Here is a 16,816-nt window from a genome sequence, read left to right on the forward strand (position 1 = left end):
CATAAGTGGGTACGTCGCGCTGCATGGGTCGTCGATGTAGGCGAAGACGTACTTGCAGTCGATGACCTTGAGCAAATCCTTCTTGTAGAACCTGGATGGGTGAAGCTCCCCGTCGACGCCCATGGTGAGAACCCTCTTGGTCACTTCGCTCACTGTTTTCTTGACTGTGCTCTTCAGTATCTCCTCCAAGTGCCTCAAATGATTGCTTGGCACAGTGCAACCATGTATGTTGCAGACATGAGCTTCAGGATGTCGACGGCTTCGGCTATCTTTCTGGAAGAGATCGAGCCCAAGGAGTTGACGTCCTGGTTGTGTTGCTCTGCACTCTAGACGTGGTTTGTGACCGAATTGGCGAGGAACTGGAGTTCAGAACAGTAAGCAGCCATGGCGAACTGAGCAAATATGAGCTTCCCAATGGAGGCAATCACCAAGCGAGTGTTGTCCATGGAAATGCCAATGGGGTCCCCTGGAAGTTACCACCGTGGAGGGCCTTGTTCCTCGACACATCGATCAATGGGTTGTCGTTATTCACGGAGTTGATCTCCCGCTCGATCATCTTGGTCGCCGATCTGATCACTTCAATTTGGGGGCCCAACCACTGGGGAGATGTACGGAGAGCATATATGTCTTGCTTGGGCTTTTGGAGAGGTTCAATCTCGTGTATCTTCTGAGCTGCCGAGATTTCGTCCACATGTTCGAGAGGTTGAAGAGGATGAGCAGTGGCGGTGAGGTGAACAATAGTTACACAGTTGTTGATAGTTGATAAAGAAAATTTGATAACAATTGAAGGAGATTTGTGTCTTTTCTTATAACATTTAACAGTCTAAAAAATATTATAATTTAACACTTATAATATAAAATAAGATATATATATTATATGATATATAACATAAAATATTATATATATATATATATATATATATATATATATATATATATTATTTTATACAAAATAATTGTAGGCCCGAATTCAAGACTTTATGCTTCAGGCTTTGGAACCCAGGCTGGGCTGGGCCGGACAAAGACCTTGACTATAGCCATTAACACAGGTGCAAAACCCAGCTCGCGTCCAGCCCATGATCACCCCTAGATTTCATCCTTCTCGGGTTTAAAATTAGTGGGACCGACTTTGGATCTCCAGTATGGTCTCAGATCTGATTTGCTAGAATAGTAGATCTTGGAACGTATAAACTTAATAATTTTTATATCCGTACCCTATAATTAAAGATGGGAGTACAAATACAAATGGGTCCGTTAGGGGGTCTGTACATATTTGTATTTATATATTACGTACCTAACAAATGGGTCCGTTAGTGGGTCCATTTATTTAGATGTGGTTTAAATTGTATTGAATGTGCCTAACATATTTATATTTAGACGTTCGACCATGCATGTAGTAGAAAGCCACATGGGCCATTTTTGTAAAAGTTGTTATTAGTTTGTTCCTTATTTATGGGTCAGTTAGTAGTAAGAGAGAGTGTCATGATAAGTCATCTATGGTATGGGTGTATGAGTCTCCATTGTTCTTTGAGAGAATAGCAATTGAAGAATTTTATCCTTAAACTGTTAAGAGGCCTCTCATCTCCCTCGAAGTAGATGCTCGTTACATACAATTTGAGACTGTAACATTATACTCCTTCCAAATTGAGCATAAAGTGCCATTTGGAAAGAGTATAAATACAAATATGTAGAGTGCAAAACTTTATATTTTATATTATTTTGTATAGATTTATACTATACATATTTGTATTTATACTCCTAAATTGAGTCTAACGAACTTCAGCATTATAACTAGACCTGTTCATGGGCCGAGTAGCCCAACGGGCCAGCCCGGCCTGATCCGACGTTTTGTATTTTATTGTAAACCCTAGCCGATTAACCTTTCCTATTCCCTCTTTTCATCTTTTATCTTTCTCTCCTCATTCTCACTCTCAATAACCGACGTGAATCCAAACAAGCAATCACTATTCTCAGTCTCAGAGGTGACAGGCAAGCTCAGGCACCGGTCCTCTCTCTCTCTCTCTCTCTCACAGTTCTCACTCTCACGCACTCTTATATTCTCAGGTTTCAGGAACCAGCGAACTTAGGCATTGGCGCCAGCCGCGCCACTAGTGAACTCAATCGCCCCTCTCTCCGGTGGTGAATCTTCTCTCTCTCCATCATTCCTCTCTCTCACAGTTCTCATTCTCATGCATTATTGCATATTTTTAGGAACCAGTGAACTCAAGCATCAGTGATGGCGAACTCAAGCACTGGTGCCAGCCGCACCACAAGTGAACTCAGTCGCCCTTCATTTCAGCCTCTTTTAGGTCGAACTTTGGGCTTTTTATGAGGGTTGGGCTCGAGCTCGGGCTTGAAAAAATCTTGTTAACGAAGAGCAAAAGCCCGGCTCGGCTTGGCCCATGAACAAGTCTAATTATAACATTATTGATGGCATTTTCATGGGTCCAAGAGAAGGATTCAATTAGAGAACTCGGAGCCATCCTTGCTTTATTTAGCCATCTTCCTTTTGGATTCCCCCATATGGGGTCTTTTTGAAGATTAAAACTGATGCAAGGTTAAAATATTTGGAGAGGCTCCTTTGGTGTTATAGCGAGAGACAACAACTCCAAAAGAGCTGGCTGGTAATGCCGTGTCAACTTTGGAGGCTGAAGCTCTTGCTAACATGCAGGGTTTGAAGCTAGCCATGGGAGCTCACCATTTTGTCCTCACAGTCTGATAACTTGGAGCTAATTGCATCGTTGCATAAGAAGAATGTACCTTGCAATAAATATCTCATTTTCCTTTTGAAGAATATTCCCCTGCCTCGTAGGCCTTAATTAATGTAACCTTTCCATTTGTTAGAAGAAGTGCAAATGAAGTTGCCCATTGCAAAAAGGTTTCACTTTAGATCAATAGTGATTCAGACTTCCTCATGACTAGTTGGTGTTAGTGTTGTCTAGAAATGCACTGAGCCCCACCATAAAAGTGGGATCCATCATGTGTAAGATGTGTAGTGTCTGATCATGTTGAAAAGGTGTTGAAATCTTTTTTATTGATAGGTGATCTGGACTCTTTACCTAAAAAACACTACCTTGGTGCAGTGGAGACTTCCACTGCATAATAACATTAATGTGTAAGAAGATGAGATTTTCTTCACGTGTGACTTCCACTGCAATGTTTCTTATTTTCACAACCCATATGAATTGCCATCTTCGTCCCTTTTGGCAATGTACTTTCCTCAAATAACGACTATTTTTTCTTGTAACCCTGCTGTCACGACAAAGATCTTGTCTCCATACTTTCCTTTCCACGATCCACGAAACCGCGCTCAAATCTGCTGCTTTCGTGGTCGCATGTGAGCCCAATGGAGCACATACACATCAGCACGTCAACTGAACCGATTTTTTATTTTCATTAATCGTGTGTATAGGAATGACAACGGGGTGGATTCGGGGCAGCAGGGACTACATTCCCCATCCCCAACCCCGACCCCCAAATCACCCCATCTCTGTCCTCGATCCTCAGCGAGGAAAGGAATCCCTCTTCCATCTTTGACTTTAACGAGGAATTTATCCCCATTGAAGACCCGAATCTCCGACAAACTGGAGACTGAGTTTGAGTCTCTGAGAGACTAAGAATGAGAGAGAGAGAGAGGACCGTTTCGAGAGTTGAGGTTGGCGATGAGAGAGAATCTGAAGGGTGAGGCAACGACAATGGTGGTTGGCGACAATGATGAAGGTTGAAGGAAAATTAAAGAACTGAAACTCTTCTTTGAGTATCTCTTCTCTATCTTTTGTCGAGACTCGAGTATTTCTGTCCTTTGTTCGATGTCTGAAGCGATGGGTGAGTGGCGATAGTCAATGGCGATGGTCGACTGTCGACGAATCGACAATGAAGACGAACTGACGAAGGAAGAGAAACCTAGGGTTCTATCGAAGACGAAAACAAAGACGAACCGGCAAGCCTTTTACTGTTTAAGTGTTTTAAAAGTTTTAATCTTTTAAAAAACAAATAATAATTATTATAATATATAATATATATAATTATATTATATAATATATAATATAATATTATATTATATATATTAATCGAGGACGGGTCAGGGCGGGGATTGCATTTCCCGTCCCCGATCGGGGATTCAGGGGTAGCTCCATCCCCGACCCCATCGGGTCGGGGAGCCCGGGTACCCGTCGGGGAAGGAAAAAATTGCCATCCCTACGTGTGTCTCTATTTCATGCGACCACGGTCGTAGCAGATTTTTCTTCCACGAAACCGGTCACTCCACCCACCAAAAGCTTTATCATTCAGCCTTCCCTCCGTCAAGCCGATACAACAACCCGAAGCTTCCGCTTCTTACTCCATGAATCCGACCTCTCTACACGTATGCCGTGTGAGTTACCTCTAAATGACAAATGTCAAATAAAAGGTAGCGATGATGGGTACTAAGAAGATCCCGATGAGTACTAAGAAGATCCCGATCTGACGAGAGAGGATCTGTTAAGACCATCCGACTAAACAACACATTACCGTTCCCTACGCAGTAATGGTCAAAAACTATATATATGCAGCGATCAAAGGAGATTGAACAAGTCAGGAAAGGAGACTGACGAGACTTCAGAAGTAATATAGAACCAGAGAGAGAAGCTACGATTGGTTGAGCTTTGCTGTTCGTTTTGTTCTTATCTGTGGTCGAGCTCTGGTTTTTGAAGCTTTCAGGGTCTTTCGCTTCATCTTCCATACGAGATTGCTGCTGGGTGTGCTTTCAATCTTTTCTGCAGTTTAGTTCTCTGTTACCAAATGGACGGAGAAGCCCATACACAGATTCATCCTCCCGGTTAGAATTTCGTGACGAAACACTGTCTCTTTTCATTTCATGTTTGTTTTTTTCTTTTCTCCGTTGTGGTTCTTCTCTGGGTTATGATTTGTTCGTTAATGGGTTATTTCTGTTTTACGTCTAATTGTTTTCTGCGCTCCCTGTATGAGATTTCTGATGGGTTAGTCGTTTGGCAGAGAACGAGAACGAGAACCATGTCTTCCGGTGTCACAGATGCGGTTGGCCTTTTCCCAACCAGAATCCGAGCGCCAAACATCGACGGGCCCATAAGAAAGTTTGTGGCACTCTCGATGGGTACAGGCTCAGTGAGTCGGAACGGGGAGACCCTGGTAAGGATTATGGGTTCATTTGGTTTAACTGCTCCCTTTCTATTCCATTTTAGATTGCCTTTGAATGATTGGACTGATCTCTCTTCTATTTTTCGTTTTTCATCAGAATCCCCGACTAATACATGGAGCTTAAAGCAGTGCGACCCAATTGAAAGCAACGAAAATAAAGATGCCGGAACCGAAGAGGATGGATTTGGAGATGCGGTGGCAGAGTCTACTAATACGGTGGCTGCTCTGGCAACTGCATCTATCGAAGTCGAGACTGCAACTGAACCAGTTGAAGCTTCGGGTGAGATTTTTTTTTTCTTCTTCCGGCTAAAGAATAGGATGGTTGAAGCCAATTTTACAGTTGCATAAGTTTTTGAATCAAAGAGAGATTAGTTTTCAAATACGGTCTGTTTCTTTAAACAATTCTTTGCTCTTGGAAATTTTGAAGGTTGGTGATTGAACAATATATGTTTGGAAAGAGTACAAATACAAATATTACTGTAAAACCTTGTATTTTGTATGTATTTGTAGTGTACAATGTACAAGGTTTTGCACTGAACATATTTGTATTTGCACTCCTCCAAAACTAAGCCTAAAGAGCGAATTAATACGGGAAAGACATGGCTGAACAGAATTTGATATAGGTTGGGTATTGATGTAGGACAGGGTAAGTGTGGGCTTTGTGGGGTAAAGGAGGGGCTTTACCATTGGTTCTCTCTGGTTCTCTCCCACCTCCACCAACTTTGAACCATTCCTTGGGCTTTCGGAGAACTCCGACCACCATTGACACCATGCTCCTACAATTGTAATTACAATAAGTTATCATAAATAGTAATTTCAAAATAATGGTGAATTCCTGGAAATTTTAAAACCTTGTTCTTAAGTTACCTGCAAGTAGAAAATAAATTAAAAAAAAAAAAAACTCAAACAATACCAACATCCTATCACCCAGAAATTCTGAAATTGGTGTAGGATTTGGAAAGCTGATTTGTTTCTCCATGTATTCTCCTTGCTTCCAAATCTGCATCAGGTATGTGATGTAAGTATGTGGGATTTTTTAGATATATGAACATTCATATGCCGGTATTCTGTATCATGACTTTTTTTGTGGATTTCATTTCCACTGCTATTATTCTTTTAGGATGTTTTCTTATTCGTGTTCATAGTAGTAATTCTTTGGAGTAGGGGAAATATTTCTCCAAATTATTAAAATAACATATTCAAGTTTCAGTTTGGTAAGATTGTTTGAAATTCTGGCCTTGATTGCTGTTTCTATAAGCTTTCAAATCACATCTTCTACCTAATTTAATTTGACTTTGGGTTTACTAATAAATTAGGATAAATTGGATACTGATCTTAAGGTATCTTTTAATAACAACTTTATCCAATGATTTTGCTACTGTTTGCACCTGGATTCATGTTAATGTATTAAACAGAAATCAATCTCTGTATTTTTCAATAGGAAATGATTTCAGAATCTAAACATTTTTGGAGGGTAAACTTGGTTCTAGGTCATAGATGTTTTTTGCTTTTTTGATTGATTAGGTCATAGATGTATTCCCTGTCACCTGCTTGACCTTAATAAAAGAAAGGAAAGAACAAATTATGTTTTAGAGTATATTTGCAACCTCTCCCTAAATTGCACTTGATATAACCATAAACGGAAGTCACTGATGTGAAATTCATCATTTGAGACTTGTATATTTAGTATATTCAAATTTGTATGGATGTTATTGTTTTGCATTTTACTTTTTTTGAGTTTATATTGGATTTTACCAGAACCAAAACTCCGAACAAAACTGAAGCATGTTCTTTATTTTCAGGTAACAATACTGAATTCTTACCTATTGAGGCATTGGTGATAACCGAGGATGCAAGTGGTTGCACTTCTGCCCTATCCCCAACCATTGCTTCTTCTGAGAGCAATATCCAGCCTGTTAAGATTGTCATGGACAACTCTAAGGTGTGTATTGGACAGGAAACATACAATTTACAAAATGAAGATTCCGAACGTGTGAATCTGATTAATAATTCTGTTAAAGTGGGTGATACTGAAGGAGAAGTTGGAGTTAAGTCTGATTATGATTCTGAAGTAAGTCAATATCCATTCAAAGATATCCCAGCAACTTCAGTTCCAGGTGGAAGTACTGCACCATTACATATTGATAAACCGAAGATAGCCGAGGATGAAAAAAGTTGTTATTCTTCCACATCCCCAACACAATTTGAAGCACCAAAAGCAGGTCTTGGCAAGACTGTTGAAGACCAAAATGAAAAAGGAGAAGTAAATGAAGATCCACTTGTAGAGATTGGGTCTGCTTATGAGACTGTTGAATGCCAGAATGTAAAAGCAGAAGCCAGTGAATATCCATCCAAAGATATCACATCAACTTCAATTTCAAGTAATAGTACTGATTCATTACTTGTTGAGACAATGGAGGTAACCAAAGATGAAAAAAGTTGTGATTCTTCCATGTCCCCAGTAAAAATTGAAACACCAAGAGCAACTCCCAATGAGACTGTTGAGCGTCAAAATGAAAAAACAAAAGTGAATACGTATCTACATGCAGATGCGTTGAACTTCAATAGCACCGTGTCATTACTTGTTGAAAAGTTGGAGATAACCAAGGATGAAAAAAGTTGTGATCTTGTCAGATCCCCAATAGAATTTGAAGCACCAAGAGCAGCTCCTAATGAGACTACTGAGGGTCAGAATGAAAAGGCAGAAGCAAATGAACTTTCACTTGCAGATACATCTGATTTCAGTGGGTCTTTAGCAGCTTCAAGAGCTACTAACATGGCTCTTGAAGGATCAAAAGACCCAATGAAACTGGATATACCTTTAACCTCTGGGAATGGCGCACTCATAGAGGAAAAAGGAAATCATAATAATGATTCTATTTTTAAGGAGACCCATTCATGTCAATTGGTAAGTAAGAAAGGCAAGGGCTTTGATGTCACTTCTTCAGCTGAGCAAGCTCTGAAGGAGAACCTTCAACAAGAAAGAGGGATTGCTGACACAGTCAAGGATTTATGTGTTGTGCAAAAAACTGATGGCTCTGAATCCAAGGCAACAACCAATGAACTCAATAATAGTGTGAAGGAATTTGGTGGTGGAGATCCTACTAATGATAATTCTGTTATTTTGCAAAATGGCAATGATAACAATCTGCTTAAACATCAATTTGGCTCCTTTGACGTTGCAGCCTGTAGTCTAGGCTCTATGCCAGGTATTTCTTTTCTTACCACAGTTGTTTTTCAAAATCTAAAACCTCCACACTTACTTTTTCCTTTCTTTCACAGCTCTTTTTCTAAATATTAGAAGTCAATTTGGTAGTTGGCACTGATATCTTTAGATTGTGTAGATGTTGCAGTTGATTCTAGTAGCCTAACAGATAGTTTGGAAGGCCACTGTGGCTCTGTTTCTGGTAAGTTTTCATATATACTAGAAGTGACTTGTTCGATGCACAGATATGTGTCAAAACGCCCCATATAATTAGATTCAGTTCCCTATAAAAGAGGAAATTGAATTGGTTGTAGGTAAGCTTAAGTAGCCTCACATTTGATTTTCTTTTTAAATTTTCAGAAATTAAAAAAAATAAAATTAAGAGCAGTCCGAGAGATCTAAGAGGACTTGTAACATCCAACAAAATCTGAGTCCAATCTGAAAAGTTCTAGCTTCATGGCCTTGCTGCCTTATCAGATCTAGTTTCAGATTTGAGTGGATCCATATCCAGTGCATTTTAATATAGCCCAAGCCAAATCTAACCCCTTTAGCCTGTCAATGAATCTATATGGGTTAGATCCAAATATAAATCAATCCACTTTTACTCAATTGGCTTTATAACTAAAAATCTTAGCAATTATCAATGTTTTCATCCTGTTGGTAACCTGACAGGTATGACTAGATAACCAGTCACCTAGTGGTCCATTTGGTTGAACCATTGAACCATTTGACCCAGCCAGTGGATCATAGATTAGATATTAAATCCCTTTTGCTATATTTTTAGCCTTTTCCTTCATTAATAACAATAATCCTCAGTTACTACACTTACTTTTGTTTAATATGATGAATATATAATATTGGAGACATGGGCAATTGTTCTATAACTTTTGTATTTTTGTCTGTTTTTATATTTTATTGTATTATTTATGATATCATGGCATGGGCCTAGACAGTTGAACCACTGACCTGCCATGGACTAAGATGGTTGAACTATTGACATGGACCCAATCCTTTTCTGTATAAAACATAGATTGATGATACCCTCACTATTTGTTTGAATTAATTGTTTTAGTGTATGTAATATTAGAAACATAAAAATATGGACTACTTGATTGTCGCAATTGAAAGTTAAGGCCCTTTAGTTTCACTATCCCCAAAGAACAGGGTACTACTACCTATCTGTAATTTTCCCTAAGAATTGTTTGCATTCACAAACAGAGATGAGCCAAATTAAGAAATAGGTCATATTTGATATTTCAGTTAGGGAAAAGTTCAAAAATACCAAAGGTCCATTCCCACTTTTTATGGTTGCATATAGGTATTAATTATTTGGAAAGGAATATTCACGATATATCATGTATTTTCCCATTCCATTGTATGCTTTTAATATTTAAACAGAACCTAGCCTAAGTCAACATCTGATATCTATTCTAATTGATCGATTAATTTTATTTATCTATTATTGTTAGTTTTTATTTATTTTTTTTTTCAGATAGAACACTTGTTTCCACTAGAGATGCCATGGAAGAGATGAACACACCTGTTCAAGCACAAAAGGTCAACCAAAAGAACATCGGCACTTCAATTGAACACCATAACGAAATGGATATCTTTGAGCCACCTTCCTTTATGACCTTGGTTGAACCTACCAAAGCAAATTACCAAAAGAGCATTGCATCTGGATGGTTTCCTTCTCTTAATCACATTCAACATGAGACAAAAGGACGCAAAAAGAATGAGCACATAACCACTGAAGTCACCAAGAGCACTGGGAAACCACATGGTACCTTGAAGAACCTTCTTACAGAAGCAAAGGTCAAAAAACATCACAAGTACTCACAGGATAAACAGGTAAATTTTACATCTTCTGGAAATGATACAATGTATGCTGTTGAAGTTCACGATGTCAAATTAGATGGACGGACGGAGTTGAATCGTCCTCAAGCATTTCAAGAAAATAAGAGAGAGAAGAATAAAACTCAAGGGAAGGCATCATGGGCATCATTTTTATGCTGTTCATCTATTAGTTAGATCAATTGCTCAGAGGTGCCAGTGTTAACATTATCAGTTGTTAATGTAAAAGATAAGTTGTTTTTGTGCTCATGCTGGGGCATTCTTCGGAAACAAACACACCACACCTTGATCTGAATCTAGTGTCAAATGACTAGGATTTGTCAGAGCAGTCCCCGGAATTGACCTCTCACAGTAATATTGAGCAGAAGAGAATGGTGAAACAGAGAACTCATATAGCCGATCCTATATACTCGGGACAAGGCTTTGTTGTTGTTGATGATGATGATGATGAATGTAAGATGGGTTGTGTCCTAATGTATATTATATGATTTTGTTTTTCTTTCCCTTCACATGATTGGTGACATTTTTGGTCTCTGAAATTGCAACATACTCGCAACTTGCAACTAAAATTGTGTACCGTAATGGATTTTTTTCTTAAGGCTGAGTTTGGAAGGAGTACAAATGCAAATATGTAGAGTGCAAACAAAATCTTATATTTTGTATTATTTTGTATGTATTTACGCCGCACATATTTGCATTTGTACTGCTTCCAAACTGAGCCTAAGCTGCATTTTGCACTGCACTCCATTCCATCAATGCTACACGCATAACCCAGCAATATCCATTACAATTCTTTTCGAATTTGTATAGTTGAGACCATGCGAATTGTGAGTTAAGTGCAAGTAGCGGTTTTAATTAGATGTAGGAACATGATTTATAACTGATTTTAGTGGTCATATTTCGGGTCAAATACTAAGAATTCGGAAGTTTCAAATATTAGGAATATTTGATTTGAGTAGTCATGTTTTGGGTCAATTATTTGGATCAAATGAATATTTTTTTTTTTCATTGGCAGAATTTCAAATGAAGCACAGGTGGTTAGAAGTTGATATAAACCGAGTCTTGGGTGTTTCGAAAAACCTGGATTGTCCCACTCAAGGTGAGAAACCCAGAGTCCTTCCACTGAGAAGGTCATTGATGGGTAGGGTTGTTCATGGGTTAGGTTGGGTCGGTTTATTATTGTTTTTTCAACCGATTCGATCTGATCGGGTTGCCTGAAAATGAAACCGAAACCGATCCTGAGTTAGGCAAAACCAATTTGGTTGGTTTGAGTGCTTGAATTGAGGGGCCAATAGAGTAAGGGCGAATCAAGTAAAAAAGATACCTAATTGTAGTTACCTATTTGGTATAAAGGACCTTAGAGAATAGAATCATTTCTTTAAACCTTCCAAAAAAATGCAAGAAACTATTATGGCATTAATGTCATTCTTTGTCTTGCAATACTTGCCATTAATGGCCTTCCTAAAGAGAAAACTATAAAGTAGAAACCATAAGTAATTAGAAAGTAGAAACTAAGTTAGGTACTAAGTACTAACTAGGAATCAAGTCGGTTTGGTTTCGGTTTTCATGTGTGAAAACTGAAACCGAACTGACCGATGCTAAAAAAAACCTGGCCGATTCGGGTTGGTCGGTTTGGGTCGTCTTATGAACAGCCCTATAAGGCTCTCCTAACTCTATAAATAGGGAAGGATCCTAACTCTCCTCGACTAGAAGTTTTGCACAAGCAAGAGAGCCCATCACTTAGTTCAAGAGAGCAATAGAGAGAGTTGAAGATCCCTCTTCAATTTTGATTTGCAGAATACGAGAACTGGTAGTGATGGAAGGTAAGTCTCCATCTCCCTCTCTAAGTTATTGTGTTCTCTACATGTTAGAGATGGTTCCGCATCAATATGACAATATTAAGAGCTTATGGTTGGTAGTTTGGTTTTGAATGTTGTTTAAGCTTCCGGACCAGTGATTGTTTATTTGATAGTATAAATCGTTCCAAACAAGGTTTTTAAAACTGAACCGTTCAGGGGTTTGGTTCCCAGGTTGAATGGTCCAACGGTTCAAACCAAACAAACAGCCCATTCTGACAAAAAAATAAAAATTGGCCAAACCATTGAACGGTTTGAATGGTTTGACCACCTGGATCAGCGGTTTGGGAAAATAACGGTTCTGGGGTAAAACTTTTGGTCACTCAACCGGTTTTCATTTTTTCTGGTCTGACCGTCTGGTCCGTCCGGTTTTAAAAATCATGGTTCCAAATAGTTTAACATTGATCCAAAGCGACTTTTCTTCAAGTTTTTAAAACCGAGCCGGACAACAAACTAGTCAAGGGTCCGATTCCTAGGTCGAACTGTCCGACTGTTTTGAACCGAACAAACAGCCCATTCCAACAAAAAAATAAAAATCGGTCAAATCGTTGAATGGTTCAACCATCTGGATCAGCAGCTTGCTGACCAAACCAACAGTTTTTGTTGAAGAAATAATGGTTCTGGGGTAAAACAGAACCGGTCACCTGACCGGTTCCCGGATTTTCCGGTCCGATCCGGTTTTGAAAGTCATTGTTTTTTTTTTTTTTTGCATAAAGAACAAGTTTTAATTACCTGTCAGGGCCCTTTTAATAATAATAAAAAATTCATTGACGTCTGCCAGAGCGTTAGCTATGGTTGGACCCATCGCTTGCCGGTGAATATTCCTGGGTGGTGCTCGGTGACTGGAAAGGTTGTATAACTGGAAACTAACCCATCCCTGGGCTGACCAGACTTGTTTGATAAAAAGTTTTTAGTCTTTAGTCGCTGGCTACCGGAGCAGTGATCGGTGGTGTAGTGGCACAGACGGAGTCTCCGACCACCAATGATCAATCATGGGTGGTCTGCGGTGGCCGGGGACAACGGTATAAGTGTCTGCAAACCACTCTTAGGCACTCCGAGTGGTGCTCCTTGGCCGCTCTAAATATTGGCTCAGAACCTTCTAGGGCTTAGATTCCAATGGAAATTGGTACCCCAGGGCTTTTCAACCTTCTGAATCCATCTGTGTGGATCCCATACCCTAATTCACACTGCAACCTAGAGGCTCAACCCTTGTTTAGTGAAACCCGAATATTTGACTGGCTGGTTTAGGGGTTTTTCAAATCTGTTTTGACCCAACTTTTTCCCGCAGCTTTATGACAATGTATTCTATGCTCTGGTAAAATTTCATGGATTTATGAATTGATTTGGGCATTTTACTAACTTTAATTGGTTTAGGAAATATTTTTAATATCAGTTTGCAATTTTATTGCATATTATTGTGATATTCTTTTAAGTATGTCCTTGATATCTGATTCCATGGTTCCATATTGTGATGCATGATTGTTTGCATCACCTTTACTATGAATTTCATGTATGTGTATATATCTTTGATTCATTCAAAGAATTGAATCACCTTATACAATCCCTAGCATTAGAGCAATTTGAATTGGAATGGGTGTCTAGTCACCAATGTGGCACATTGGTAAATGCTATTGTGGTTCAGAGTGCATGTGATAATCACTAAAGTAAGGGATTATGGTTTGGCATTTGATTAAGACAAATAATGATCAAGCCCAAAGGTGGGTCATTAAGATTGTCCAATCAAATGGGTTGGGATGGTTAATGTAGACAGTTTGATTGAGAAACATCTCATGCCAAGTTGTCTATAGTTAGCTAACCCCAAAGGTCATAATTCTTTCACTAGTGGGAGATTGACATGTGGTAATCTTGGCTCAAAGGAGAGATTATGACGTAGACAATTGATTCCGTTTAAAATTGATGGTTTTGAGGCATGCTCATTAATTTTGGAAAGTTTAATTGACATCTCCATCAGTCGAATTGTTCCTTTTGTGGCTTATCCTGATGTATATTAGAAGGAATCTTCCCAAATATATCAGAGGGTCTATCCCCATTGGCCAAAGAATATCTTCAAGCAACTGAAGAACACTTTACATCATCTACCAAATCATCGGCCAATATCAGTCAATGAATCCTTCCTGAACCACTTCATTATGACCTTTATGCCTGAGCAATTTTACATCTTCAAAACTACCTATAATGCTTAAAAGAAAAAAAAAATGGAAAATGATAGATTTAATCAGCATGCATGCCAAGAGGAGGAGAGAATCCGACAATACAAACCTGAGGGCACACGTTTGGCAGTTCAAGGGTCAGAGAAGGAAAACAATAAGCATAAGAAGTCTGGGGAAATTCCAGCATTAGTCAAGTATACAAGCCAAAGGGGAAAATAAAGTGTGACCTGTTTTTGGTGTCACAAGAGAGGCCACATGAACACAGATTGTTGTGATGGATTAGTAGTCATCAAAAAGACAATTTCCATGGGAAAATAGGGTAGAGTCTAAAGCCAATGCCATTGGGCTACTTCGTTTGATTTTCAAAAGTGGTTTTGTCCTTGATTTAAAAAACAGTATGGTTGTGCAAATTTATTTGCACTAGTACAAATGTATAGGAGTGTAAATGTAAAAAATACATATTCTTTTTTAATTTTGTTTTAGATTTTACTTTATTCTGTTTCATGTCTTAATTAATCAAGCAAAATAAGCTAAAATTTGAAAGAAAAATAAGTCAGAATTTACACTCAAATCATTTGCATTATCATAGCTTTGCATCAGTGCAAATTTATTTGAATTGCAAACAAACACAGCCTATCTTTGTTCCCTCAATGATGAGGAATTTAATTTTTGTTTCAGTTATAACAACTAGGTTTCAAGTTCCACTTTTGTAATAGAACCTTAAGTTTATTTTATGATTCTTGGCTTGTTGATATCAATTGTTTATACTCAGTTTGGAAGGAGTATAAATACAAATCTATATAGTGCAAATATATACAAAATAATACAAACTATAAGGTTTTGCACTCTACAAATTTGTATTTGTACTCCTTCCAAACCGAGCCTTGATCTTGATTCTACCTATGCTTAATCTTTCATTCGCATGCATGTCAGAACCAAACATGGACTTGTAGATTATAATTCTTCTATGCTATGGCACAAACTTTTAAACCATATCAATCTATAGAGTTGGTCAGGGAGGGAATTCTAAACACAATAGACTTTTTTGACTTTAGTGTTTGCATTAATTGCATAAAGGAAAATTAACCAAATCTAAGAAGGGTGCTGCCAAAAGTAACAGACTTTAGTAATTAACCCATACAGATATTTGTGGCCCATTCCTTATTCTTATTTCGGCTGAGCAAAGGTATTTTATTATCTTCACAGATGAATTTTCCCATTATGATTACGTACATTTGACAAACGAAAAATCAAAGGCTATATATTCTTTTAAAATGTATGAAGTAGAAGCTGAGCATCAGATTGACAAGAAAAATTAAGGTAGTCTAGTTTGATCATGGTTATGAGTACTATGACAAACATGACGAGACTAGATGTAACTTAGGGTCATTTACTAGATTTTTGCAAGGTTGTGGCATACTTGTATAGTACAACATTCTAGGTATTGTCAACCCTATGTGTTTTGATGATAACAAATTACTTGAAAGTATTAACATTTGTGAAAGGATAAGTATCAACTCTATCAAATGTTTCCTCATATTGAAGTTGACAATTTCATTGAAATCACTGATGATTCAAGCTAAGGAGGACAAATTGTATCAAATGCTTATTTACATTCATCTAATGAGGTTCCGACTACCCAAGTGTTGGGCCCAAGCCTATACTAGAAAATTGGACTAGATTGATATGGACTTGAGTCCACCCAAATTGCATGCATGTGTGTGGTCAAGCTCAGTTTGCTCTAATCAGGTTCTGCCACCCAAGGGTTGGGCCTAAAGCCTAGACCAAGAATTGAAAATCCAAACTCAGTTCATGCAAAATATGTGGATTAGATGGATATTAACTTGAGTAAAGTCCACCCAAATTGCACCCTTAAGACTATATAACCAAATCAATATAATCAATTCAATTTGTTATGTTTTATCTAATAGATCCAACTAGACCTATTCATGAGCCGGGTAGCGTGATGGGCTGGGCCGGCCTGGCTTGGCCCAATCTAAATCAGGTTTGGATAGGATTTCAGGCCCATGGATTAACTAGATCCAAGTAGACCTATTTTTTCTTTTTTCAAGTAACAGTGAACTCTTTCATTATTTTTTGAGGTTCCGAGGTCTTTTTATATAAATAGAATAGTTTTTAATTAAATAAAAAAAATTCTAATTTTCTAATCGAGTTCAGGCTCGAACTCAAGACCTAGGCCCAATGGTCGGGCTGGGCTCGAGCTCGGGTCTGAACATATTCTGTTAGTGTAGAGGCAAAGCTCGGCCCAAACCCGACATGGCCCAGCCTGTGAACAAGTCTAGATCCAACATACAAGTATCCAACCCATTGGTATAGGGCTATCAATGGATCGGGTTTGGTATGATCTAACAATAAATATTAAGAAATTGAAACTGAATCAGGACCAATAAGGTCTAAATTTATAATTTGAATTGAAATGATGAATTCTTAAAACAATAAGATCCTATAGATTTAATTCGTTGATCCCGATTATAATGAACCTACTAAGGCCATGTTTGGGGGTGCTTAAAAATAAGTGCTTATTTGGGTCGTGACCACACCTTTAAGCAGTTATT

General features: G+C 38.3%; 1 protein-coding gene across 2 annotated transcripts; it reads left to right on the forward strand.

Annotated features, from left to right (window-relative positions):
* The first annotated feature begins 4,565 nt into the window (after nucleotides 1–4,565).
* LOC148844415 (Pentatricopeptide repeat (PPR) superfamily protein) lies at nucleotides 4,566–10,722 on the forward strand. Of its 2 annotated transcripts, XM_088957035.1 has the most exons (6): nucleotides 4,566–4,816; nucleotides 4,993–5,145; nucleotides 5,252–5,434; nucleotides 6,957–8,363; nucleotides 8,499–8,561; nucleotides 9,852–10,722. In XM_088957035.1, exons 1-6 carry the CDS (start codon nucleotides 4,780–4,782, stop codon nucleotides 10,388–10,390), a joined length of 2,382 nt encoding a protein of 793 aa, XP_088813161.1. In that variant the 5' UTR covers nucleotides 4,566–4,779; the 3' UTR covers nucleotides 10,391–10,722. The 2 variants fall into 2 exon arrangements, with proteins under 2 accessions (XP_088813161.1, XP_088813162.1); XM_088957036.1 differs by lacking the exon at nucleotides 8,499–8,561 and having other exon boundaries at nucleotides 4,570–4,816; nucleotides 9,852–10,532.
* Nucleotides 10,723–16,816: the final 6,094 nt, after the last annotated feature.

This window comes from Nelumbo lutea, chromosome 8 (genome assembly GCF_056320005.1).
Source record: "Nelumbo lutea isolate HS-2025 chromosome 8, American lotus-T2T, whole genome shotgun sequence".
Classification (NCBI taxonomy): domain Eukaryota; kingdom Viridiplantae; phylum Streptophyta; class Magnoliopsida; order Proteales; family Nelumbonaceae; genus Nelumbo; species Nelumbo lutea.

Excerpts from the sequence above, each read along its gene's own strand:
- LOC148844415 (XM_088957035.1), top strand. The coding sequence starts at position 4,780 with ATGGACGGAGAAGCCCATACACAGATTCATCCTCCCG. Across the intron at positions 8,364-8,498 it reads TAGTCTAGGCTCTATGCCAG|ATGTTGCAGTTGATTCTAGT; the intron begins GTATTTCTTTTC and ends TAGATTGTGTAG. Across the intron at positions 8,562-9,851 it reads CCACTGTGGCTCTGTTTCTG|ATAGAACACTTGTTTCCACT; the intron begins GTAAGTTTTCAT and ends TTTTTTTTTCAG.